This window comes from Betta splendens, chromosome 5, assembly GCF_900634795.4.
Source record: "Betta splendens chromosome 5, fBetSpl5.4, whole genome shotgun sequence".
NCBI lineage: Eukaryota > Metazoa > Chordata > Actinopteri > Anabantiformes > Osphronemidae > Betta > Betta splendens.
Genome location: NC_040885.2, coordinates 17,653,247 through 17,679,622, shown reverse-complemented (window position 1 = coordinate 17,679,622; position 26,376 = coordinate 17,653,247). Strand labels below are relative to the sequence as shown.

Below are 26,376 nucleotides of genomic sequence, written 5' to 3'. Positions count from 1 at the left end.
GTCGCCTGTTTCTGCCGCCTCACAGCGATCGTGGTGGCCGCGTTCGGCGTCTGCTGGGCGCCGTTCCACATCGAGCGCCTCCTGTGGAGCTCCGTCAGCCAGTGGACGGACTTGATGCACAGCGTGTACCAGTACGTGCACCTGCTGTCGGGCGTCCTCTTCTACCTCAGCTCCGCCATCAACCCCGTCATCTACAGCCTGCTGTCCACGCGCTTCCGGGAGTGCTTCCGGGAGCTGGTGTGTTCGCGCGCGGAGGACAGCGGCTCCGTCAGAGACTCGCCGCCGCTCCCCGCGGCCCGGCCAGAGCCCGGCGCTCCGGGCCGAGCCCCGGCCCGCGGAGCCCCGGCCCGCGGAGCCCCGGCCGAGGGCACGGACTCCCACGCCTTCGTCCCCCTGTTGTCCCCGAACACGGACGCGGCGCTGCTCACGTGTGCGTGTGAGGAAACAACCTGCGAGACGTCAGCGTTCTGACGCCGTGAACGTGCGTCAAGCGGCCGATCGGGTCACGATGGATGAGTAGAACCTGTCTGAATCCAAAGCTGCACATGCAGTTTAACTTCCACCGGACAATAAATGAGCTCCACAAGTGCATTTCTTTTACTTTATTGACTGTTTATGTTTCAGCAGTCTTGGACAAACACCAGCTGCCACACGGACTCATGGAAAACAGCTTTGTGACACCATTAAACTCACATTTGCATCAGTTAAGTCCTAATTGTACTGTAATTGTGACATATTGCCACATGCAGGAAGGCCGGGAGCCGCTGGAGGCGTCTGTCTGGACCCTGATGCTGATGAACACGCGCCTCTCCACTGGATGGAGCAGCGGGTGGAGCAGCGGGTGGAGCAGCGGGTGGAGCAGTGGGTGGAGCAGCGGGTGCAGCCCGTCAGACAGACCAGCCCACGGTCTGCGGTCCCGATCCGCTCCGGCTCCGCTCCCGCGTGTAAATGATGCACATGAAAGCGCCTTTCGATCTAAACAGCTGATTTAAATGTTTGTTGCTGTTCTGTTTGCTCTGCGACCTCCCACTCACACGTTGGACGTGGACTTGAACCGGGTCGGATCCTCTGCTGTTCAGCGGTGGGTCTCAGTGACTGCTGCCTAATGAGGTGAACGCAGCTGATGATGTATCGCTCCATTCTGTGTCGCTGCTGTTCGCAGATTTGATGTGTTTCTATGAAGCAGTCTGATAATTCTGTGTTTCTGTGGAACCTTTAAGCAAAGGATGTCTGTGACGCTTTACTGTGAGCCCTTAATCCTGTTTTATCTCTTGTTGCATGAAGGTCCGTCGTGTCCGCTACATGATTTGATGGATTGGTGAGCTCATGTTCATTGTGATTGCGGATGAAAGGTTTTATTTTTGGCTATTGTGCAACGATCGATTGAAAAACGCCACAAATAAACGTGTGTGGAGTCGACGCGGCATCGAGTTCTTGACCTGCGTTAAAGCCCGGTTAGGTTTGATCTTTGGAGCCTTTGATGAAACATGAATATGGGATAATGCGGGAGCGTTCCATTCATCATCATGATTGCATGGTGCTATTGTCGCTTTTCTCCTGCATCAGACCAAATACCAGGCTCCACCGATCGCATGGTGTAATTTGCATGTTGGTTTCCGTCAGAAGCAGCTTTAATGTGCGAGCTGTGACACCGCTCGTCTGCCAGATCGGCAGATAGATGGAATACATTAGATCTGCTTCTGGGCCACGATTCTCTCCATTCCTCCCATTTCACCCGGTGCGGTGAGAATAACAGTATTTACAACATCTATTACATTTCCATCACCTCCCTCAAAGACGGTCGCACAGAAAAGGGAAAACACAAGCGTTTGTCTTTTGAGGCCATTTGAGTGCAGCGTAATCTATATTTTCGCCGCAGCAGCCGTCCGGGTTACGCTGCTGTTGTAGGTTTCAACACATTTCAGTCCATTTTCAGGGATTATGCAGCAAAGAGTCTCCCAGGAAGCCAGAAGCCTCTGTCCTTAATCGCCTCCCAGCAGGGAGCCCGAATGTTTAGCATCTTAGTCATGTAAGCACACATCATCTGCGTTAAATCACTAGCTGCATTTATGTTTCATCTTTATCTGGATGTAAAGAATTATGGAAATCAAGAGTCTGCGTTTAGTTGCTGCTGATGAAAACTCAAGGACAGAAGCGTCTGAGACAGTGTAAACGTGGTTTAAATGGCGGACGCAGATAAAACACATCCTTCATCGCCTCCGTGTGACCGTCGGGGGGTGAGGAGGTGTAATGAAGGACGGCCTACACGTCCAGAGGAAATTAATTAATTCTGGGCTGCAGCATTGAACAGCTGCTCTCTGTGAATCAATGCCACTTGCAGACTGACCCAGATTCGTCCCATTTAGAGCTTCCATGTTCACAGCGCCTCTCAGGGACGCGGCCGGGCCTCAGTCGGCGGCGCCGCTGGAGAAGGACGGCCTGTGGGCGATTCTGGCCACGCTGTACGTGTTCAGGCCCGGCGCGTCGAAGCCCGGCGACGAGCCGCGCCTGTCGAACGCGTAGAAGTTGAAGAGCTGCCCGTCCTGCGCCTCCAGAGACACGGAGGCGGAGCCCACGCGCAGGACGCACGGGTACTCGCTCTCGAACACCACCCGGAAAACCCGCTCCACCAGGAAGTGCAGCTTGATGGTCCGGTACCTCTCTGGGATCAGCTCCTCGATCTGAGGCCCGAACTGCTGCATGACCAGAACCCCGTCGGGCCCCACCTTGATCTCGTAGAAGGTGATGTTGCCGTAGGTGAAGAAGCCCACGTACGGCTCCGGGTTCGGGGGGGGGCTGAGGACCCTCCGGGCCTCCCTGAAGGCCTTCTCGATGGCGGGGACGATGTGGCCGTAGGCTTTGGTGACCACGTCCTGCGTCTGCGGCCGGCTGCCGGCCATCAGCACCACCAGGCCCAGCTTCAGGCGCGGCACCAGCGAGAAGGTGGCCGAGTAGCCGTCCAGGTCGCCGTCCTTCCGCAGCAGCTCGTAGCCCAGCAGGTCGTTGACCTCCCACGGCGTCCCGGTGCGGTTGGCGAAGTAGTCCTTGTCGCAGCGGAACAGCGGCGTCAGCATGACCTTCAGCGAGTCGGGCTCCAGCAGCTTGCGGTGGAAGGCGCCCAGCAGCATCATGGCGAGCTTGGCCAGGTCCGCCGCCGTGGAGAACATCTGGCCCGACGGCCGGTACCAGCCCAGGTCGTAGAGCGGGGCCGGCTTCCCGCTGGAGTACACGCCCACGGCCGCCTGGCTCTGCAGCGCCGGGCTCACGTCGAAGCCCGTGTCCTCCATGCCCAGCCGCTCCAGGACGTTGTCGGAGACCCAGCGCTGGTAGCTGACGCCGAGCACGCGCTCGGCCATGACGTGGGCCAGCAGCGAGAAGGCCAGGTTGCTGTAGTGACACCTGGGGGGGAGGGGGGGAGGGAGGGAGGATTAACGCACAGGAGGAACGGGGGCGCGGCCGCAGAACGGCTTGTTCAACAGAAGTCAATTATTCATGGGTTTCATGGTGCTCCTGTTGTACAATAAGTGCATTTTACTGCCTCCGAGCAGGTGGTGTTCACATCTCAAGGTAAGTGGCTGGACTTCCCTGTTTATTTCATCCCTGAGCGTGGGACCACTCCTCTCAGCAAGCGAGTGCTTTTCTATTACCTGGACAAACTGTTTTGGCTCTGTTTAAGTGTGGTAATTAAATTTGACCTCAGTCACAATTGCAGTAATTCCTTGAGTTTTCTGTCAATTACAACAGACGTGGTGGAGGTGATAAAGCGCCGCAGTCTCACGTGTTTTTAGGTGCTAATTGGTTTAGTCAGACTACAGTTGAACGATGTCCCAGAGCCGGTGGGAAATAAACGATAAATAAACGAGTCAGGGTCGGTGGATAAACAGGAGCCGCTGCCATTCACTCTGCTGTGGTAAACAGAATGAATAACTATTCCTCCCTGACTAAATGAAATGCAAACAGCGCCTTACTTGGTGCCGGGGTCGGCCACCAGCACGTCATCTTGGAGCAGGTTGATGGCAGATTGGGTTTTTCCCTTCCACAGCAGATTCGTGGCGCGGAGCCTCCTGGGGAGACCTGCGACGGAGCAGTGAAGGCAGCGAAGGCGTTATAAGCGAAGGCGGAGCCGCAGACGCGGATGCGCGTCCGTCCACGCAGCGCTACCTGAGAGCTGGCTCGCCATCCTGCGCAGCGTGACGGAGGACGAGCGGATCTGCACCTCCCCGCTGTCCAGGAAGATCAGGCCGTCCGTCACGTACTTCAGCTCCGAGTCGCGCGTCTTCCCCAGAGGGTTCTTGATGGTGAAGTTGTCCACGTATTTCTCCAGCGGGTCGTCGAGGGAGCCGATCTTTCCGTCCTCCCACAGCCTGTACAGCATCAGCGTGGGGAAGATCTTGGACAGGCTGGCGATCCTGAGAGACAGAGTGGAGGGCACTCAGTGACACACAGGGTCGTCAGCGTAGAAATGCTGCGTTTGCTCATATTTAACACGTTTGCAACAACCTGGAGCGTGAAAATGAATATAGGATGAGATTCCCTTGACGGGGTCTTAATTAAAAAGCTCTGCTCTGCGTATGCATCACAATAACCGGCCTTCATGCATGAAACTAAACAACAAAACAACAGGAACGTAGTTTCATTTGGTCTCCAGCAAAACGGCGCTGAATGTGAAACATGGCGGTTAGAATTAAAGCCAGCTAGCTCTGCGCTCATGTCAGTGGGGGCCGCGGGGGAGGCGGGTGCAGCCGGACCGACCCACCTGTAGATGGTGTACTCGTTGGGCGGTCCCGACAGCGGGTCGCTGGCGTTCCTCTTTCCAAAGTTGCCCGTCCACAGAATGGTGTCGTTCAGAACCACGATGGCCGACAGAGCGGGGAGGCTGAGGGGGTCGATGCTCTGTCGCAGCAGCACGTCCACCTGAAACGCACCACGGGGACGTTGTTCCGTGTGGAGCAGGAGGCGATGGAACGCGCGCAGCATCGTCTCATCAGCGCTCCCTGAAGCACACGTCCCTGCTCTGCTGCTGCAGGCGTTGAGCAGCGGAGCCACCGTTACAGCCTGATCGTCAACACGTTCACGCCGCTTCTTCTGGTCCAGAAACCGCTGAACTCGGCAGCTTAACTGTATCAACGCAGCGTCTCCATCAGGAGCAGCAGCCGTAAATGCCGCTTTAACACGGATGCATCAAACATATAAATCCCTCAGTTCACTGCAGAACAGCTACCGTTCACGCTTAATCCTGTGGCTCTGGACAAAAGCTCAGTAGCATTTATTCGAGCAGGACTTTAACTGCAGAGGCTTTTACATAATGATATCGGTAGTTTAACTTAAGCAAATGATTTGAATGCGTCCATCGCATCAGGTCAAACTGAGGGTTTGGTGACTAGACTAAACACACACATAGGAAATGCTTCATTCACAAACTTCAGCTCGAGTTTACATGAATGGCATTGATCTTTTCTCCCATCACCACCTGCTGCTCGACACCCTCTCAGGGAGCAGCACGTTCCCTCTCTGGGTCTGGAAGCAACCTTTTACTTGGTCAGACACTTTAATCTCCTTCTGTCGCCTGCACTAGCGTTTGGTGAAGGATTACTGAGCCCAGCCTGTGTGTGCGTCTGCCCCGACCTGATGCACGATGCACAGCGGCAGCTTTAATCTGTGGACCGCGAGCGGCTGCTCCCACCTTCTCCAGTGCCTCCTTCAGACTGGGAATGGGATGCTGCAGCGGCACCGGCTCAGGGAAGCGGGGACACATCATCTCTGCGTTGGCGTTGCTCCCCATGGCTTCGTCTGGACAGAGAGACGCAAAGAGGACGTTAGAACCATAAAAGCACCCGCTGTGAAGTAGAGGATTCCTCTGAACATGTTTTTGTGTTTTAAATAATATGCACAAGAAAAACATTCTGAAAAATCCGCTCCTGAAGCCTGAATGTTTAAACCAGAGATGACGAGTTAGCAGTTATTGTAAGAGGCCGTCATTAAAACCATGTCATGTCCACCTTCATTATCTGTATACAAACGACGCCAGGCTTCACTTGCTCACTTTCAGCTGACGCTGCTTTTCAGATCTGCAGCTGATGATGTTGTCAAACACGAAACACATCGACCGCTCCTCGACTTGAGCGCTGCCAGATAAAGATTGCGTAATTAGGAGATTGTTTATCTCTTAATGACTTATTTATCGCTTAATTATGACACTCCATTGATTATCAGCGCTGGAGTCCCATCAGATAAAGCATCCGGAGCTGGAGCTGCGTCGCAGCTTAATGCAGCGACGAACGTGTCCTGAAGAAATGATCATCACCAGCGTTAACTCTGTGAGACGCGGCCGTACTTGTTGCTCGTACCTGGAAGCAGCTTGGGCAGCTGGTACTGCCAGAAGAAGCACCCGGTCATCACCAGCGACAGCACCAGGAAGAAGCCCAAGCCCAGCTGGCTCCATCTCACCTTCATCCTGCTGCCTTTGCTGAGTCCTTCCAGTTTCGCCGGCGCGGCCGCAGCAGCGACGGGAGGAGGGGGCTTCAAAACGCAAAGACAGGAGGTTACGCAGCGTCCGCCCTGTGCCCGACGAGGCCCGGAGCAGCAGCCACTCACTGGCGTCCTCCTCCTCGAACCCACGCCCGGCCTCTACGAGCCGGAGGCGGCGACTGGGGTCCCGTGCAGGGTTTCCTGAGCAGGAGTAAGGCTCGACATCTCGGATGCCTCTGTAATCCTGGGCCATCAGCACTCCTGTCCCTTACAATTCAATTTCCTCCCCTGCAGCCACAGGCTGTTGACATCATAATCCCTAGATTTACTTTGCCAGAGCGGCCGGGGAAGTCTTAATCCCTAATCCCCATGCATCAAATCACTTCGGCCCAGCGTCGCCTCGTGGAGCCGCCAGTGACCGACAAAGACGGCACCGGCTCAGCTCCGACAAGTTGGGTCGAGGTGATGGGGCGTCCGCTCAGCCTTTTAGCCGGAGCCTGAGCTCAAAAGTACAATCAGTGGGCGAATGAAGTTGGATGATCTGTGGAAGAGGCGGATTTGGGACCATGAGGGCAATTTCAGGTAATGGTCTAAGATAAGATGCACTTGAGCCTCTTGACTACGTCCAGATCATCCACAAGACAGGATCCGGCCAAGACCCACTGATACAACATGTGAATGAATGAATGAATGATAAAGCTGCAGACGGGACCACGCTCCATTTTATTGCCTTTGCCGCATGTTACTGGTTCAACTACTCCCGCCTGTCTCATCACATGCACCTCAGCCTCTGTCTGACCTGCTGTTTCCTCTTATCTGGAAATATTTTAGGTGTCATGCATGTGACTAAATCCTGTCCTGGACTCTGTAAGGTTAGTGGATTTATTAATAACACGGTCATTCTGCTGTTTGAACATTGTGCTGTGAAACTATGTTTAACCTCATAGAGGATCCATTTATTCCTGCTTGTACCCTGAATTCTGGGCAATAACATGAATTTTTATCCGTCACTGGTTACAGCCAGTAATCACCAATCGACTTATTGACAAGATGTTGGTATGTGTATGTGTGTGTGCGTGTGTGTACAGTATGTGTGTGTGTGTGTATGTGTATATGTGTGTGTGTGGCTGCTCTCACTGTACTGTACCTGTGCTTGAAGCCCCCCGTCCACCGAGGTCTCTCTGAGCACTTTGCTCCCTGTCTTGCCCATGGCTTTGACTTGACAGCAGCAGCTGTGACATGAAAATAAACAAGGTTGAATACAGACTCTCATCCCTGACTTTCCTCCTGTACTGTAATATGTAAGATGGGATCATTTATTACAACCTGAGTACATTAGAAAAAGTGGAGCACGCAGGGATGAGAGCAACCACAGCCCAGCTGTGACTGGTTCTGAACTCTGATCCGCTCCCACATAAACAGCTGAACTCGTGCTGCTCTGAGACCGTAACAACATGGTGTCTGCAGTGGTTCTTCAGGCCCCGGCGCCGCTGGAGTCGTCTCTGTGATTGGGCCAGTGTTAAACAGGCCAGTACAAAATGCTTTTACAGCTCAACTAATTACAAGCTGGTTCACTGTTCATGAAACTGAGACCATCGCAGTCAAGAACTATTATTACACTTGATCAAACCAAAGCTGGCAGTTGTATTAAACCAGTGTCACTAACATGGAAGCATGTAGGAGTTTCAGGGTTATTTCAGTTCACTTTCAAGTTCAGGCAATTTAATTTACAGGAACTAGAGACTGTTCTTCAGCATCCGTCTATGAACCTTCAGCAAGGTTTCAACAGAGCAACTTAAATTAAATGAGTCACATCAAGAGTCATTCACACCTGAAGGAAAAGAGCTTGACAAAAGATGTTCTTGGAAGAAGTCATTTGATTATTACGTAAATTCATTCAAGTCAGAGAAATTTACAGAAAATTAACTTTCTCAGTTCTTGTTTTCTCGTATAATTAGAAGAAACATGTAGACAAATGTGAAACATAAAGGCTGCTTGACGTTTCTCTCTCTACAGGAGTTTCAACACATGTATATTAAGCTGATTTTCACTTTCCAAGACGATCGCCATGGTTACGGCAGACATATATTATTAGGCTCAGAACCTTATGTGATAATGTCTAGAATAATGTCTTGGTTCGTGCACTCGCATCAGCACAAGAAGAGTAAAAATAAAATGATTGTGCTCATTTCACTTGTTAAAGCTACAAAATAACTTAAAATGAAAGCTTTCTGCTGGTGAGTGAAGCAACAAGAGCAGGAGCGGCTGCGTCACAATCCTCTGCTTCCTCACAGACCAGTCGTTTGTTGACGTCTGTGGCTGTAGGTTAAACTGGAGGAGCAGCAGCAGGAATGTGGTGCAATAACTCGTTCACGGCGCATTCAGGCCCGACCCGGCCCGACCCGGCTCCTCGCTCATTATTAATGGTTGCCGGGTGATGAGCTGAAATGAGGCGCTGCTTACAGAGCAGCTGCCGAACGTGAACGCTGACCACTCATTTCAGCCGCATCCTCGTCTTATTCACGTTGACAGCCCTGGTCGTCAAAATATGTATTACAAATTACATTTGTAATACATATTTTAGATATGACGAGTGTCTGTCTGACCAGGTTATGCAGGAAAATACAAACACGGTTTGTCATCAAATTCCACTGTTTGATTATTGGCCAGTGACATTTATTTATGAGCTGCAGTTACAATTAACGAGACTAACGAGCAGATGTTTGGTCACAAACCACGAATGCAGTAAATATAGAAAAAAGATAAAATTATAATTACAGAATATTAGCAATTCAAGCCAAATGTTTGCCAACATTTTAATGATGGAGCAGTTTATTACCCCACAAGCTCATTTCAAGGATCATTAAAGTTTCATTTCATCAGTCAGTGAGTCCAAAACCACAAAGCGCTGCCTGTCACTGCTGCAGCATTTACAAGAAGGACTGTTGTGTTGTGACAGCGAGAGTCTCTACAACTGTCTGCAGCAACAATGGGATTCTGACATGAAACATCAGGGCCTTGTTTCAAATGAATGCAGGGAGATGCAGACGTGATGGGGAGTTTACAGCACGTCAACAAGTCTCATCCAGCTCATTTTTTAACTTCAAATTAAAAATGGCTCATCACAATAAAACATAATTACTTATAATTAAACACATTTCTAATTGTAGATGCAGTGAGCGTAAACAATAAACTCTCTCTCTACACTCTCGTGTATTTTCTTAAAACTCTAACTAAGAAGTTGTCCACCAACTTTCCTGCTCCTCACATGCACAGAGCTCCTGGTAAACACGTTATATAAGCTGCAGCACCAGCGCCTCTTTTCTAGGCCACCAAACCTCCCACATCGATTAATTCCTCGTCCACTTACCCCAGGTTCTGGATCTGTTCGCTGCTGTTTCCTGTCCCGTTCCCGGCGATGAGGACACAATGATATTAGCGCCGGTTGCTCGGGTCCGGGAGCCTGCAGCGGGATGCCGACAGATGTTAGTGTCATGGTTGTGGCTAAATCCTGCTTGTATCAAACCCAGCATTCTGGATTAAGCGTCGCAGCCAATGGCCACATCTGCCGCTGCACAAAAAAGTGTTCCGTCAGTCTGTGCTGTGCGGGTTTATGTGCTTTTATTGCATTTCCATGGCGTGACGTGCGCTCAGCTAAACAAAACGCCAACTGGAGCTTAGCTGAAAATAGTTTTTACTACACAGAAGGATTTACACGGGCATCGATCACGCCAGGGGCGTCTGGCTGTTTGGCTCCGTACGAAATGCACAGTCAAAAGTTTTCATTGTACTGAGGACACCTCCCTGAACAAGTTTTACTGGAAGCTCCGCTGCTTGTGTTGGTGACCTCATTACCAGCAACGTTCTCATTTTGCTGATCTAATCTAATTGTGGGTCCGACAAACGTAATAGGAGCTGACCTCAGGCCAGCGGCACGTTGGGTCTTCTCGTGCAACAACAAAGGACCACGCTCTCCACATCTGTGACTGTTAGAAATGATGAAGTGCTGTGACGGTGATGGGAGCGGAGCCTTTCTTCCAGGCTGCTGGTTTGTAAATGTGACTGGTCACAGTAGTACTACAGTACTACTGGAGTACAACTACCTGACCCCGTGGCTGTTACACAAAACCAAAGGGCTTCAGATTGAGGTGAGGGGATGATGGGATGCTAAGCTGCATCACAGTCAGTGCAGCAGGTGCAGCGTCTGCATCATGAACCCAGTGAGGGGACGTTAGCGGCTGCTCAGTACCTGCATCTAAAAGCCTCTCCATGTGCTTCATACTGCACTTCTGCCTCTGAATGAGTGGAACTGTTGGTGTAAATGGATCCACTAGTGCTCTTTTACCCAGCTCAGTGTGATGGACGGCAGCTCTGCTTTGTTTGCTTGAAAAGCAGCGGTGGCAGCGACTGGGAGCTGTCTGAGCACAGAGTTGGTTAATAGACGGCTTCATTAAGTTAAATTTACTGTTCTGCCTTTCTGTTATTGTAATTTTACATGATCATTCATTCATTCAGTCTTGTGTCATAGGCTTCAAAAACAAAAGGGACATCATCACTCGCTGATAAACCGGTGACACTGCGTCCGGTGGACGGGGCAGGTACTAATTTAATGTCCAATAAGGAAACAATGAGTCAGTTGAAGCTTTTATGATGCACCTCCTGTAGTTACTTCACTAGTGGAGAGTCTCTGAAAGTGCTCATGTACAAACTCATCTGCTTGGCTCAATGACCCTCAGTGGCATCAGAGGCTTGATATGAATTTATTCAACTGAAATTTCTATTTCACTCATTCTTAAAGTTTCTAAAAGAACAAATCTACAAAAATATGAACGTAATCTATTCACCGACTGTTCACTGGATGGACTCCTTGCTGTGCTTCAGTAAATAATGCATGACTCGGTGCCACAGCTACTTCACAAAAGTGCAAATGAATTATTTGAATTCTACTGAATTCCACTGAGTTTCTGTTGTTCTGCTCCACTGGGATATAATCAAATCAACAAACACATAGCTCCAGGACACTTTGGCCAAAAAATGGATGAAAGTTTTGTAGCTTTGTTTTCAGCCAAGCAGAAAGTTGACATGTTCCTTTACACCTTCTAATTTGTAGATGTGCCTGTTATTATTGAAACTTTGCAGTCCACACTTCCCTTCAAACTATTACTGAGCTCATGCAGTGACATTACACATATATCAAATTATAGAAAGTCCACCAAGTGTCACAGAGTTGAAGCGTCACTAAATCACCAGAAACCTGCTTTTCACAGGCAGATTAGACACTTTCTTCCCACTAGATGGCGCCAGCGCTCTGTTCGTCTCAGGTCACCTAACCAGAAAGCATGAGACGCCCCAGAGAAAAACTAAAACCAATACATCAGACTGGTTTACAGCTGCAAACAACAAAACACAGGCAGACAGAAAATGAAAAAAAATACATTATTGCACTTAATACTGATAATCTTGAGTGAAATGGAAAATTGGTGGCTTGTGCTGCATTTGGCCTCCCACCCTCTGACAAGACTGTGATAAAAGGGCAAACCATTATCTAATAAAAGGCAAAGCGCTGCCTCCAACACCAAACCCACTGGACTTTCCGTCCCAGAGGCACGACTGCATCAAGTCACGTCCTTGGGGCGAAGCTGCGGCGCGGCGTCGCGGCCGGAGATGTTCGGCCGCGCTGTCTGCCAGTGTGTTAAATTAGAAGCATTAGAGACGGGAAAAGTGGAAAATTACCCGGTACCAACTGCCAGGAGGCTCATGTGACTGCGGAGCATGGGAGCGATGGTGGGGAAGGAATTCCAGCAAACACGGCGCTGACTGATCGGGGTTTCAGCACAACTCAGGTTTTCTGCTGTGCCTCTTTAGAATCCCATAACGCTACCAGCCTCCCACCAAGGTCAGAGCCACGACAACCAGTGATACTGAAGAGAGCAGGAAGCCGACGTGTCAGAAGGAGACGACACGGCTCTTCATCGGTGCTTATCGCGTTTCCAATCCACAGCTATGAGCGTGTGAACGGGTTCCATCTGAGGACACTGTGCACACACTGCTCCACTATAAAGCACTGATTATTGGACAGATGTTTAGACAGTGGCTCCTGCAGATCGATGCTCTCCTCTTATCTGTGAGAACCACCTGAGGCTGAAGTTATCTTTACATAAAGAACCCGATAAACGCCCTGGTTGTGGTCCAGCTGCTGCTGTTTGTCCTCTTAGAACCGCGTCGTCTTTAGGGTTCTGACAGCTGTTTGAACCGTGACCTCGTCAGAACCACCTTGTGTCGTCTGGAAGCTCCAGTCTCCTCTGATTCTCTCCCCTTCAGCCTCTGCTGCCTGTGAGGCCCCGTCTGGAGCCTGTTGCTGTGTGAGTCCTCCTCTTCTGATTGGACCCCTTCTCCTCTGACCTCTGACCTTTCACTCCCTCCGCAGAGGGCGGTGCATCAGGACGCGTCCTTCCCGCCAAGACGCATTCAAACGCCGCGGCCGATGTAGGTCAGCGAACGTGCAAACGGCAAACAGATGCGTGTACGAGTGTGTGTGTGTGTGTGTGTGTGGGAGTGTTATCAGAGCACAACTAACTAATTGCAGGGTTGATGTCCATGTCATAGGATGTCACTGCACTGAGGGGGAGCTTCCATCTGCTGCCAACGCTTCTTCAACCATTGGTGCAATTTGTGTAATTATTTGTTTGTAGCACGACTGTAGTCATTTTATTTGTATTTACTTTGAAAACCAGTGTTTATCATCGACTGGTGTAGTTGTGTTGGAGCCCGACAGTCCAAGATGTCAGTGCTGGACGCAGTTGATTGTCATTCACACGCTATAATACCTGCGCCAGCCCTGTGGATGGGCCGCGCGGAGCCCCTCACCCGTACGTCTGCACTGGGCTTCAGGCTCTGACACAGATTCAGCGGCTGCCGCCCAGGGCCGGAGGCATCGATGCTTTTATGTCAGCCAGCACCGGAGCGCTCAGACGGCCAAACTCTTCATGACCCCTCAGTAACTCTCCTCATCCAGCCAGTTTGTGTCCCGAGATTCACCAAAAGCCATAAACATTTCTGCGGCGGTTTTGATTAATAGGCAGCTATTAATCAAGACAGTTCAGCTGCTTGGAAACATTTGGATTCCATTTTGAGAGAAGCCACTGTAACAATATTCTGAGTTCATTATTTATCCTAATCCTCATCATATAATAGTTATTAAACTAGTTGTTTTCATTTTCATGTCAGGATAAAAATATTATTAATATTAATATATTAACAAGAGGCACAGGCGAATGCATAATTATAAATCTGTGGATCAGTTGGTGCAAGAATTCTAATTAATTCTGGACTGACCCCAACTGTGCAGCTTGTTTTTCCATTGGAGCAAAGAAAATTAAATTTGTCCTGATATTTTTTTTCTCCACCTTGATAACAGCTTAACTAAAATTACTGAGTTAAGCCACAGTTTGCTAATATTTAGTGAAAACAAATTGAAATGAAATGGAATTAAATTCAGATGTGTCCGAGCTGCTCCCTCCTCACCAGCATGTTGAGGGGCTGTCGCGTCGCGTCTCTGTGGTTTGGGGCTGTTCCTGTGCTCTTGTGCGTGGGTTCAACCAGGTTTTCTGGCTTTGTCTCAAAGTCCGAAGACAGAAATGTGTCACTGTGTGTCGACTGGGCCTCAGACGCTGCTCGTGGCTGTGAGACATCAGCGTTTGCCTCCATATGTCAGCTGAACCGCAGCCTCGTGACCCGTCAGCAGCAGCCTGCGACCTGTACAGGAAACACGGCTGGACGTCACACCGACGGCAGCACATCGTTCTTTGTGCAGGATGTTATTAGTAATTAAGTCTATAAAGCAGCTGTGTTTATGCAATGACACCACAAAACACTCGGACTGAGGAGCGACTGCGTGAGGAGCCACGGCCTGTTTCACACTCCTCTTCCAGTCGGGCAGAGATGACTGTCCTTGTCTGGAGGTCTTCACACCAGCCACAGTTGTCAATGTCCCTGGTGGGATCAGGACTGGCAGCGCGTTGACAGCGATCGATGTTAATGTCAGCGGCTTCACGGCATCCACTCGAGGAGGAGAAACACTCAGCGAAGGGAGCTCTGTTCTCAGAAATCCACTGTGTTCACTGAGGCCTGTGGAGATGCAAGTAAATGTAAACACAGCGGATATTTACTTATTTATTCTTACAGTGTTTGAACCACTAACCCACTAAAAAAGTAAAGCAGAATTTTCATATTTCAAATAATTCTTCAAGCAACATTTACTTTTATTTATTAGGTGGTTGACAGAATAAAATGTATTAGCTATTTTATTTGTTAATACACCTTTAAACATGAAATCTGAAACAATCAAACACAGGAGCTAAAGTCTCTTAGTTCATGAAGATTTTAGCCTTAATCGGGTTTGTGTTTGTGTTTGTGTGTGTGTGTGTGTGTGTGTGTGTGTGTGTGTGTGTGTGTGTGTGTGTGTGTGTGTGTGTGTGTGTGTGTATTCTGAAGTATAACTTTGCAAATGAATGTGCTTGGCTCCTGACCAGTGGATTTGAAGTTTGCAGCCTGAGCACTAGTGGCTTTTCATTCTTCACAGTTTAGTTCCAGCTTCTTTTTTTGAGTGAACTGATCTACAGAGTTTAAAGATCATTAATTATCCCAGTGTATTGTTTTACTTTGTAGAAATATGGCTAAAGAACAGTGACATGCAGCCATTAAGCTAAAACTAAAACAATACTGTAATTCCACAAAAAGTCAGCAACACACGATAATGAGCCTGTAGTTGAGAGAACTTTAACAAACATCCCAAAGTGATTCATCTGTGTTACCATTACAGAAAATACTAAAACTGCATAAATAATGTGTTTATTTAAAAATGTATTCTGTGGAGTTTTAAATACAGCGTCTTGGCCTTAAAGTGCTGAGATCATTTATAGTAAATAAATAAACTATTGAAGTCCACTGTAGAGATTTTTGTTTCTTCTGATAATGTTTTTAACTTTTAGCTGGAATGAATCCAAAAAAAAGGTAAAAAGGGACAATATTTAATGTTATTATGTCTAGAAAGGAGTACCATAATAACTGAAAAGATGATGGCCTTTGTGGTTGTTTGTTACCAATAACACATGGACGTATAATTATTATCGCTACCTTTGTCTGCCCTCACACAGCTCAGTGAACCCTGACGTGATCACACAAACATGTCACAGATGAAGCACGGGGAGTTTCTGGAGTCTGAGGCTTTTTCCCTTTAGCAGCTCTGCAGAAACGGTTGATGCTCCGTCTGAAGCGGTCGCTGGCTCGTCCCCCCCCCCCTCACAGAGATCACTGTCTATATCCGGGCCAGCATCCCGACTGGAGCGCGCTCTCATGTTCCAGATATTAAATTACTCATGAAATATTTGCTTGGCCTCCAGGCTCTGCTGCAGCTTGCTCCGAAACCTCCACTTAGCCCCTGAAACGTCTCAGAGTGCAGACTTGTGTCACCTTCCTGAGGAAGGTCAATTTTTCCAATTTGGAAGCAGGTCGTTACAGGACATTTCAGATTACATTAACATCACGGCTGTGTCACCTTTTCCTCCTCGTTCCTGGCGGACCTCTCTACCTCTCTACCTCTCCGCTGAACTCAGTCTGGGAAGTTTTCTGTTTAAACAAGCAGCCGGAGAGCTTGAACATTGCACAGTTCAGTAACGAGAAAGGGCCTGATCGCTGGCTGCGTGTGCACTTGACTGTACCAGAAACCTCCATCAAGCTCAGTGAACCCTGAAGACATTTTAAAGAAACAGCGGCAGAGTTCAGGGAGTGAGAAAGTGTCTGCTGACGTGTTATGACTTGGCCTGATGGCCACTGTCTGGCCGGGGGGTTGTGCCCCATCATTCAGCTTCATTTTAGCTACTACTCACCTCTCAGACCTGTTTGTTTACACATGTCACATTAATATCAAAACAAAGAGGAACAGCAAAAATAAAAAAAATACTGGAGATAATTGAAGCCAAGTATAATGTCTTAATGAGATGGAGTCAGAGATTGATAGAGACATTCTGGCAATAAACGAAATAAGTATAACAAATATTTACTTGACTTTTTTCCAACTTTTTAAATTTGCTTTGACAAGTTTAAATTTCTGGAGCTTTAATGTACAAATGTGCTCAAAAAACAACCAAACGGTTAGACATTTTTCAAATTCCTAGAAGCACCACAAACCATTTCTATTTTTAGTTTTGAGTGCCGTAATTATATTTTATTAAAGTTGTTTAAAGCAAATCACTTTGTCACGAGAACATCACACAGAGTGGCAACTGATTTAAATACATTTATTATTTCATATATTTTAGCCAAATAAATCTTTGGTTGTAATATTTAAAAAATTGTAATTTAATTTTATTTTAAGCAGCAGTTTTAGGTTTTATTGTGCGGTCCCTCTGCACCTTCACCAACACTGCAAGAAATAATGCGGGTAATTCACAGAAGCCACATACGCGACCAAACCTTCAGTTAACCCCAAGGTAAATATGCAAGTGAAGTATTGTTTGATTGAGTATTTTTATTAACACCTGCAAGTACTTTTCTTGAACATTTCAAGATGTGTAGTATTATGTTTGCATCCCTCACTATTTAACTGCTTATTTTCCTATTGGTTTTGAGGCAACCCAAAAAAAACTTGAGAAAATGAGCAAGCAGAATTTTAGCGAGTCCTGTTTTAAGTTCTAAATAATAACAGCAGCCCTGTCTAATGTAATCTGCTGTTTCTTCAACTCGGGGAAAGATATAAGAAGCAGATTAAGCAACCAGAAGCAGATGCAAAGACTGCTCTGACTTCAGACCTCAAGCATCCACATATGGCGGCCACAGGCCTCGCCAGTGCGGCTGCGCCTTCACTTACAGATCTCAGCGAAAGGTGAGAATGCAGTCACCCGTGATTATTAGCAGCTCGCTCGTGAAATCGCCGAGCACGGGGCCGTGATGGAGCGAGGAGGCAAAGTCAGACCCTGAGACGCTTCCTCATCGCCTCCACACCTGACAAATGCCCACAGATTAATATTTGTGTCATCTGCACTCAGAACCTAACATTTGCAAACATGGCTTCTCAGCCTGTAGTGGACGTGAAACAGAGCTATTAGTGCATTTAAATGCACAACCAATTTGTTTTGAAAATGCTATTTAATTGAATGCAGTTTTGGATAAAGATGTTATATAAGGTTTCAATTAATGCAAAAGTGAGTGTTAATAATTGACATGATGACATCATGAAGCCGACCTGACCCAGAACCAGAAGCTCCCACGCTGCAGTGTGTGCATCTGAACGCAGACCCGTCCACACGACACCACTGCTCCACAAACATGGCGCATGAATCATTCAGATCATATCTGCGTTTGGGCCGATTTTAAAGCTCGCGCCGCTGGCAGCTCGTTGCATCAGGCCAAGGTTGAGACTGTGCAAAGTGATGTTTTAAGACTTGCAGTTGTAGAACTTCACTTTCATGACACGTATTCTATCATCCTGTAACCTTTGACACCCATGGAGCTACCAGGCCATTAAGTATGTATCCATATATATGTCAATGTATAATAGAAGAGATAATAGAATTTAGATTTTTGTCTGAGTAGCATCTGCCAGCAAAGAAATAGATTTTAATATTTAGTTTTTTTTATTCAGTTTCATGACGCCAACTTTGAGCTTCACAGATTATGCTTCTGCATCTTCGCCTACAGACAAAGCGTCCATTTATTGACAGATACATTTAATGGGTCAGTTCATCAGGTTACCATAAACATGACCATTATCATAGAGCAGAGTGTACTGATGAGATAAGCCACAGTGTAAACCAGCTTTCCAGTATAATTTATAACAAGTCAAGCCAGATTAGAGCTGATTGGATCGCTGGTGCCATATGTGACCTACAATCTGTGCTGTGTTTGCACTGCGGACGGCCGGGGCGGGAGGGTCAGTGATCTCCCTGGGCAGAGGTTGCCATGGGAACGACCTCTGGATGCTCCGCGCTGCTCTTTGCAGCCCTCGCACATCTTAAGGCAGATTTATCCAGGATTTCTTTATGTCATTCTTCTGCTCTATTTCCTCAATCTGCACAGGAGTTTAAAGCTCTTCGTTTCCTCCGCGTGCACGCACATGCACACACATACACACAGACAGACACACACAAGCACACACTGAGGTTTACATGCACTGGCATTTGGACACCGCCGAGCACAGAGACATAAATGTGCATGCATGGACACTCCCACCCCTCCTCTTCATCAGCCAACAGAAAGCTAATGTTTAACTACACGGTACTCGCTCTAGAGCAAACAAGAAAAAAGTTCTTGGATTTTAAAAATAGCTTCATCTTTGGTTTGGGCAAATCAGCGGAGCTGAACATCTGAAGATCGTCAAGCCTGCAGACAAACTCTGGTCGGCGGTGGCATAGTTGTGCTAGAAATGCAGCCAAGAGCCGCGGAGCTCGGGTAGTTTCACACGCTCTGCAGCGTAAATACTAACCTCTGAGAAGACAGAGGTACTGGGGGCTGTTTAACGCTGGTTGTTAGGTGGGGTGATGGGCCAAGCATTAGGACCGGCTCTGTTTTAGCCGTTTTATTGTTTATTAGCTTAAAATTATGGCCACTGAGGGAGTTACATGAGACTGTTCTGCAGTGCTGAGATGCTTAGGAGGAATAAATGTCTTCTGTTAAGCCTATTGAGATAAAAAAGGGAAAAAAAGCAGAAGCAGATCTCGTTGCAAAGTCATTACACTAGAGCGCAAACGAGAGAAAGTATAATTGGATCCCCCCGGAGATTCCCAGTTTCTCTTGCTCCTTCCGCTCAGGGCTGAGGTTAAATACAAAAGGAAATACAATAAAAAGGTGATATCCCTCAGAGCAGCCACCAAGTTAAATTAACCGTTTTTATGCTTTCCAACAGTGAAAGTATCCACGTTGACATCCCACATCGTCATTAAACGACTGCAGGATTTTTTATTAGGTCTGTGAGCACATGTGAAGTACCTTCAGAGCAATTTCCTTAAAAACCAGTCCTTAAAAATCAGATTAGAAGACAAGTAGATGAGTCTGCTATCACACTTTAAACCAGATAAAACTTTATTGGAATTTACCACAGATCAGACGCTGTAAAAGCAGCAAATGACAGACATCTGTTTAGTACATACACAGTTAAAGCAGTTTACTGTGTTGCAACAACATATATTTTACATTTTCAACAGCCACAAACTACAAAACGTTTACACCTTTATCATCTTACATTCATTTTTTCAATATATTAATATTCACATTCAATTCAAAAAACAATTCAAAGCTCCTTACTGTCATTAGCAACCGAGTTCCTTTGCATGAGGGGGATTTTCCTCAGACGTGTAACACAAACCAGTGCAGTCAGGACGCCATCAACGCCGCCGAGCGTCCAGTGGGAAAGCTCTCGGCCAGCTGCCGTCATGTGGCACATTCTGCCTTGTACTACACAGGTGAGTAAACCTGACACCGGTCCAGTTCCAAGCAGGGAGCTGGTTCAGGGCGAAAGGTCGGCGCTCAGACGCCTCAGACATTACAGCGCGCTCTAATCCCACCTGGTTACTGATTTTACCGTCACAGCCCACGGCGGCGCCCATGGAGGGTGACTTCTCGCCAAGCGGCTGGGTTGTGTTGGTTGTAGGAGGGCTTAGCCGACCACGCCAGGCGAGCTGGGTCACGATGAAAGAGACCGTCTCCGCACAAAAGTCCAGAGCGACGGGCAAAGAAAAATGAATCCTCTTAGCGGCAATATCCTGTTGTGCACCTCCATCTGTTGCTCTGTGACGGCTGCAAGTGGAGAGGCACAGAAGAATACGGAGTCACGCAGAGATGTTGCTTTTTACAAATTATTTGGAGCTCATTGTCATTGGGCCAAATACTTTATTTCTTTTACACAAAACATCTTTTAATTTTTTTTAAAAACAGAGTGAATATTAGTACTGGTAAACAAACAGAACAATTAACAGGCTAATTAATAGATTATGACTAAATTCAATTATTATTTTAAATCTAATTTATACAAAAGTCATAAGAAACCAAAGTACCACGTCCAAAACCTGGCAATGATAAATACGTTAATATATAAATTCATATTTGTTTTAAAATGTTGGCTTGGTCTGTTCAGACGTGTTGTAAATAATAAATTACAACAATAGAATTCATGTATTTGTGTTGATTACTCAGTTTTTAATGTATGTTTGATGAAAGATGTTTTAATTTCTTCATTGACAGTTCACTGAATCTTTTCTTTTTAAGCTGTGTTGAGCTACTATTTACAGTGATGTTACCAGCAGCAGAATTCATTACTGGCAGTGATTATTCTTTTATTATTAAATTATAAACATCATAACAAACAATCATATTAGAATTCAAAACACCAAATGAAAATGAATAGCAATACTCACTCACAGTACTGCTACTGTGAATAAATAAATAGTTTTTTTTTAATATTTTGTCCTGAAGAGAAACATTTGCTTTGATCTGTACCCGTTTAAAACAAATAAAAACTGCTGAGTCATTTTAAATCATCTTTTTTATGCATCTACAACCAGAACATTTTTTTCCTTCTTATTACAGAAGTGATGCAGACGCTCACATACCTGAACACTTTATAAACATGCTCTAGCCTGTCTCTAAAATCAACCGTGACACATGTTGACCCGTCAAACTGCGTTACGGGAAAATTTATCTGAGCCTCTGAAAAGCAAACCACAGTGACAACGGCAGCCGCGTCGACACACAGCCGCTGATTTATGTGGATGTTCATATCAATTAGCAGAGCGTTTAGAGGAGACGTTGGCGTCCAAACCACAGCCGTGATGGATGACTGCCACTTTACCAAGGCATTCATTTCACCATGACTGTCAGCTGATTCTCTTTTACTGGGCTCTTGTTTTATGGCAATAGTGCCTGGATTTATTATAATGATAAAGTGTTGTCTGCCCTGCAGGCGGGGGGGTGGGGGGCACCGTTCAAACACGGTGCTTTTTTAACCACCATCAAAACCAGTGGCCCAGTAACTCCTGAAGACTACGGTCCAGTACAAATAATAATTTATTCTAAAGCAGAGAAAGAAAAGAATTTCTGTGTTAGCATCTCCTTTCAGTCAAAGTTCACTTAGCAAGAAAGTAAATTAAATCCCGCAAAGGATTGTGGTCTATTTAATTAAAGCTGAAGCAACTTAGTGGGATTGAATTAAATATTTGGCAGGAGTAAACCAATATGCTGGGAAGGTGCTGGTGGTGGGGTTGGGTCCACTATTCATGAAAGATAAGAAGTCGGACCATCTTTTTTAGCTCTGCTGAGCAAATATTTCCTTTGAAAACAGCATCTCGCATCTTCTGGGGCGGCGCCGTTTCATTAGCAAAGAGGTAAGTGGATAAGTTTGTCTTAACAGCTAAGGCAAATAAATAAACGCAGCTTTCTGAAAGCCAAACGGCTCAAACTAGCGTCGGCTTGGGTGCTTGTTAGAGTTCTGTCGGACGCCTCCGCTCTTCCCGCCTGTAAAAACGTGGTCTCAGCAAAAGGTTAATCCACGTGCAAAAGGTCCCTGCAGATTAGAGGAGTCCGTGGCTGCTTCTCAGCACAAGGTCAGGGATCACGCAGCAACTTTTAAGGGGAGAAGGCCATTTTATTTGCTGGCTCTTTATCCAGCCGCGGATGCCGACTGCGTACTTCACCTTAAGCCCTGCGCGGCTCAAGGTGAAATCGATTCCAGCCCAGAGTGGCTGTTTTCAATGGGCTTAAGTTCAAGCTAAATATTCCAAGGGATAAGACGTAGCTTATGAAGAAGTCGCCCTCGTGGGCCTCGGTTCATCGTGGCTGGTAAATTTGGGGAAATCCACAAAGGCAGATGCTCCATTAATGTTAATTTAAATGAGATGAGAGCATAAAACCAATGAAAAACAAATAATATTAATGCATGTTGATTTTATGCTTCAACTCTCAAGTCTCACACGCGCTGCTGGTCAGTAATTGATATATCACTTGTTATGATCCATGTTATTTTATAAGTTTAGTCACAGTTAATGATAATAATTCATAAAAACGTGGTCACATTTTAATGAAAGCATTCCTTTACTTTACTCTCAGGTCGATATAATCATTGTCAGTCAGGAAGATACTATTGCTCCACTGTCGAAGGTTAACCAAAACAAGTGACCTTGAGCCAAACAGATATTTTCCGCGTGTCTGCAGGCAGAGAGTGCGTCCGTGTGCAGCCGTGCTCCTCTGGGTGGCAGCGTTGATGCAGTCACATGGCAGCAGCTGAAGGAAGCGGTGCACTGGTCTGATCACTGTTAAATACGCTTCACCTTGTTCGACTAAACCGTGACCTTCAACAAAAGGCGTTGCGGCTGAGCCTTTTGAACTTTCACACTAAACATCAGCTTTCATTATGTAGGTTTACAGCTCAAAATACAAAAGCCTGTTTCTGGGTCTCTAAACAGATTCACTTTCAAAACCCACACTCTCATTCATGTGTCATAAATTATGCCAAAATCTAAATATTGGTACAGACATTCAATAACCATTCCTATTTTTTTACAAGTAGGCCTTGTGTTATGTTTAAAAATTAAAGTCCAATATTTTTTAAAAACTGGATAAAAATATAATAATACTGTTATAGATTAATTTGAATGCAATAATATTATATCAGTCATAAAGAAAACAACTGAATATTAATAGAGCTGAATGGTTTCAGTAGTGGTCTTGACAAACATTACTATTAAATCATAAACATTTTTATTAAATTATCTTTGCTTAAAATTATAAAATAAAAATGACAGTTAATTAATATGGGTCAACTCATTTAGACCTAAATATTTAAAAAATATTCTTTAATTTAATTACAGTAATAGAATTTATAAATTATTGTAATTACGTTCCAATCATGTCTAAAAACTGCTTCTGTAGTTTTCATTTGCGTTATGTGAAGCAGACAAAATGTTGGAGGCTCATTTAAATCTATGTGACCGTGCGACTCGTTGGCTCGGTGCAGCTGCTCGAACCCACGGCCTCAGTCGCATCTAGTGACCACGAAGCAGGCTGCGATCTTTCAAGTCCGTATGAGATAAAATCAACGTGTCCCCAGCGGCAGTAGGTGATTTAACACACGGTTTGTCGCCGTGCGATGGGGCAGGGCCTGTGTTTACTGCTGGAAAGCAGCGCTGCTTGGTCACAGCTACGTCACAGGACGTCTCAGACTCCGTCTGCAGCTTTTGCTGTTGTTGGCTCAGAGTCGCAGGAACACGAGCTGATTCGTGCCACAGTCAGACATTTCTGCTTTGAATTACACATTCACTAGTATGCTTCCATTATAACAGTCTGGCTGGAGGATCTCTGGGCAACGCAACGGACAACCGATATCACTTCTTTAACATCATTCACTTCTATTCTGGCGCAGGTCAACGCTGGGCTTGTATGGAACTCATTAGAGTGGAGGCAAAGCTGCTTTGTCAGGGCCTCGCCGTTTGCCTCCATCTGTGTTGTAGTCACCTGAACATGATCTGAAGTCAGCCAGTCAAGTGACCTGGAATCAATACAGTCAAACTCAGCCCGGCTCATTTAACCCATGAGCGTCCTGCTGCAGAGCTACGGTGGGGCAGCGCGTAGGGAGAAAGGCATGCGCGATGACAAATAACTCATTGTGAACAGCGTTGGTGACGGCATGCTTCATATCTGCAGGGCATCTCTGCCCGTGCATGTTTACACCGTACTGCGCACTGTAAATCATCAGCAGCACATCTGCAAGCCACAGCTTCTCCATTCCTTCCATGTTCGTCACTTGTTTTGCGAAAAAGAAATTTTTTTGTTTACTCAGACTTTTAATTTAGTTGGTCTTTCATCACAAAGTAATTTTTAAGTAAATCTATAAGTCTGTCACTGTGTCATTTAAAAACCCAGTTGTGCTTTATGCTTTTCCTGACATAAAGATATGGGTATTTCACTGGAGGCTTCTGAAGGTTGGAAATTTTACAAATGACGCAGGCACAATAAATTTAGATGCCAAATTACACCGACAGCTTGAATCTGGTGAGAATGAGCTCGAACGTATTAGAAATTCTGAAATCTCATAGGAGCTGAAAGTGTTGTAGTTATTAATATGCATATTTATTTAATGTAGAGCAAACTGTTGGAAATAGTTGGAAACCGTAATGTCGGTGCCAGGTACAACTGTGCCAACCTAAATCAACTGACTGCAAACATGGCTCATTGTTAATAAATCCTGGAAGATGGATTGTGACACGGTTTAGGCCCTGAAGAACGTTCAGCCAACATCACATCCAGCGATCATGGTTTTATAATGACTCATGCACAGGAAACGTTTTCCTCCTGCAGGAAGTTACATTTTACTTTGGCTTTGATTCTTTGGCTCCGTTATTGGAAAGTAAATGATGTTAAGGTCTAACTAATGACAACTAGACATTTAAATCACAATTCCTTCCACGCAATGCATCTAGCAGTGGTTCAATGTTCTAAGCAGCTCCATGAAGTTCAATGCATCAAATGTCTGGATTTATTTCTGAAACGCCTCCTAATTATTTGAGCAAATTGATGAAATTCATCTTGCAGCAACTTTACTATTGCAAATGTTTCCTCAGAAATTTAAAACCAAGCTACTTGTTATTGATCATCTCTTCACAGTTAGATATCAATTCATCTCAGCGTTATAAAATAACACTCACCGTCCTATAAAGCCTGAGGAGGCTGCTTAAAACAACAAGTACAATTTTTCAAATTAAAAATTGCCTCCTGCCAAGTCATTAATTTGACCAAACTATTTTTATGAAAAACCTAGTGACCACATTAAAGTAATTGGATGCAAACTCAGCTACTATGCATAGTATTAGATTCGATCATAATAAATTCTAAGTGCTCATTGTGTTTTCAGACTATTTACACTTGATTGCTACGTTTAAGAGCTGGGCCATAACCTGAGCAGCTCCCACAGTTTGTTTCTCATCATGTGAATGTGTGGACAAAGCTGAGGGAAGCAGACAAGAAACTAGTCAAAGCCCACGTATTATTTAAAAACTAGAAAAGAAAAGAAATGTATGTGTAAGTATAGGCCATGTTCATAACCTCAACACGGTGGACAAAACATTATTTACATACTGATAATTTAGTGTTTAAAATATAGTAAAATACTTCCGCCTTGATGAAGTTGCTAGTGTGAGAAAAATAAAATAAAATAAATTATTCAAATTTCAAATTAACTAAAGACGTAAGTTCAACGGTAAGTTATGAAAATAAAATGTTAGATTACACAATTTAATAAAACTACACAAAACTAACATTAGCAGAGTATTTTGTAGTAAAGTGATGCTATGACGTCCAATAAAAATAGGCTGTTGAATCATTTGTAAACATTTTCAAAGATCATAACGTTTTCTCACTGACCGTTTGTTGGCGGGAAGGTAAAAGTGTAACATTTAAAACCGGGTGAACTCATTTTAGCTGCTGTCCTGTGTTGGTCACCTGTTACGGCGCCTGAAGTCTCCAGTCCACAGAAAACCCACGGGGAACCCACGGAAACGCCGCATGGAGGTCTGGTGGCGCTGACAAACAACCAGTATTCCCACTGCACTTCACGCATGTGGCGGTGGAACGAAGCTGCTCCATCTTTTATAAATGTCCCAAAACGCTCCATTAAGCCAAGGTACAGCGGCGCGGGCGCTCCTCTTCCCGGTGATTGACAGCTGAGTCAATGGAAGGCGTTCGAGGGGACGGCGGCCGCTTCGCACGCGCGGCCGCCTCGACAATAAAAACATTTTAAACTCACCTCCATCACGGACCCGCGCAGCGCCGTGTTTACGACGCAGCGGGACTGTGGCCGGGTCGGCGCCGCGTGGAGGTGCGTGGCCGAGTTTACGCGTGGCCCCGCGCCCCCCTCCGTCTGCGCGT

General features: G+C 46.2%; 2 protein-coding genes across 7 annotated transcripts in view; one reads left to right on the top strand and one right to left on the bottom strand.

The window, feature by feature from the left end:
• nmur3 (neuromedin U receptor 3) overlaps positions 1-1,419 on the top strand; it is a 4,843-nt gene extending 3,424 nt beyond the window's left edge. The window contains exon 3 of the mRNA XM_029150423.3: positions 26-1,419. Within this exon, the coding sequence (XP_029006256.1) occupies positions 26-471 (446 nt within the window). The 3' untranslated portion in view covers positions 472-1,419. The remainder of the gene's footprint in view (positions 1-25) is intronic.
• On the bottom strand, positions 588-26,376 carry lactbl1b (lactamase, beta-like 1b). 6 transcript variants are annotated; one of them, XM_055508738.1, is made up of 10 exons: positions 25,951-26,376; positions 13,993-14,595; positions 9,839-9,931; positions 7,616-7,700; positions 6,348-6,519; positions 5,684-5,790; positions 4,757-4,914; positions 4,162-4,409; positions 3,969-4,074; positions 588-3,399 (listed from the first exon to the last, which is right to left on the bottom strand). In XM_055508738.1, the coding sequence occupies exons 4-10, from the start codon at positions 7,676-7,678 to the stop codon at positions 2,409-2,411; spliced, it is 1,845 nt and encodes a 614-aa protein (XP_055364713.1). In that variant the 5' UTR covers positions 7,679-7,700; positions 9,839-9,931; positions 13,993-14,595; positions 25,951-26,376; the 3' UTR covers positions 588-2,408. The 6 variants fall into 6 exon arrangements, with proteins under 6 accessions (XP_055364713.1, XP_055364714.1, XP_055364717.1 ...); XM_055508739.1 differs by lacking the exons at positions 13,993-14,595; positions 25,951-26,376 and having other exon boundaries at positions 6,348-6,372; positions 6,448-6,519; positions 9,839-11,013; XM_055508742.1 differs by lacking the exons at positions 13,993-14,595; positions 25,951-26,376 and having other exon boundaries at positions 6,348-6,372; positions 6,448-6,519; positions 6,595-7,700; positions 9,839-11,009.

Excerpts from the sequence above, each read along its gene's own strand:
- lactbl1b (XM_055508738.1), bottom strand. The coding sequence starts at position 7,678 with ATGGGCAAGACAGGGAGCAAAGTGCTCAGAGAGACCTCGGTGGACGGG. Across the intron at positions 5,791-6,347 it reads GCTGCCCAAGCTGCTTCCAG|ACGAAGCCATGGGGAGCAAC; the intron begins GTACGAGCAACA and ends CTCTCTGTCCAG. Across the intron at positions 3,400-3,968 it reads GTGGCCGACCCCGGCACCAA|GTGTCACTACAGCAACCTGG; the intron begins GTAAGGCGCTGT and ends CCTCCCCCCCAG.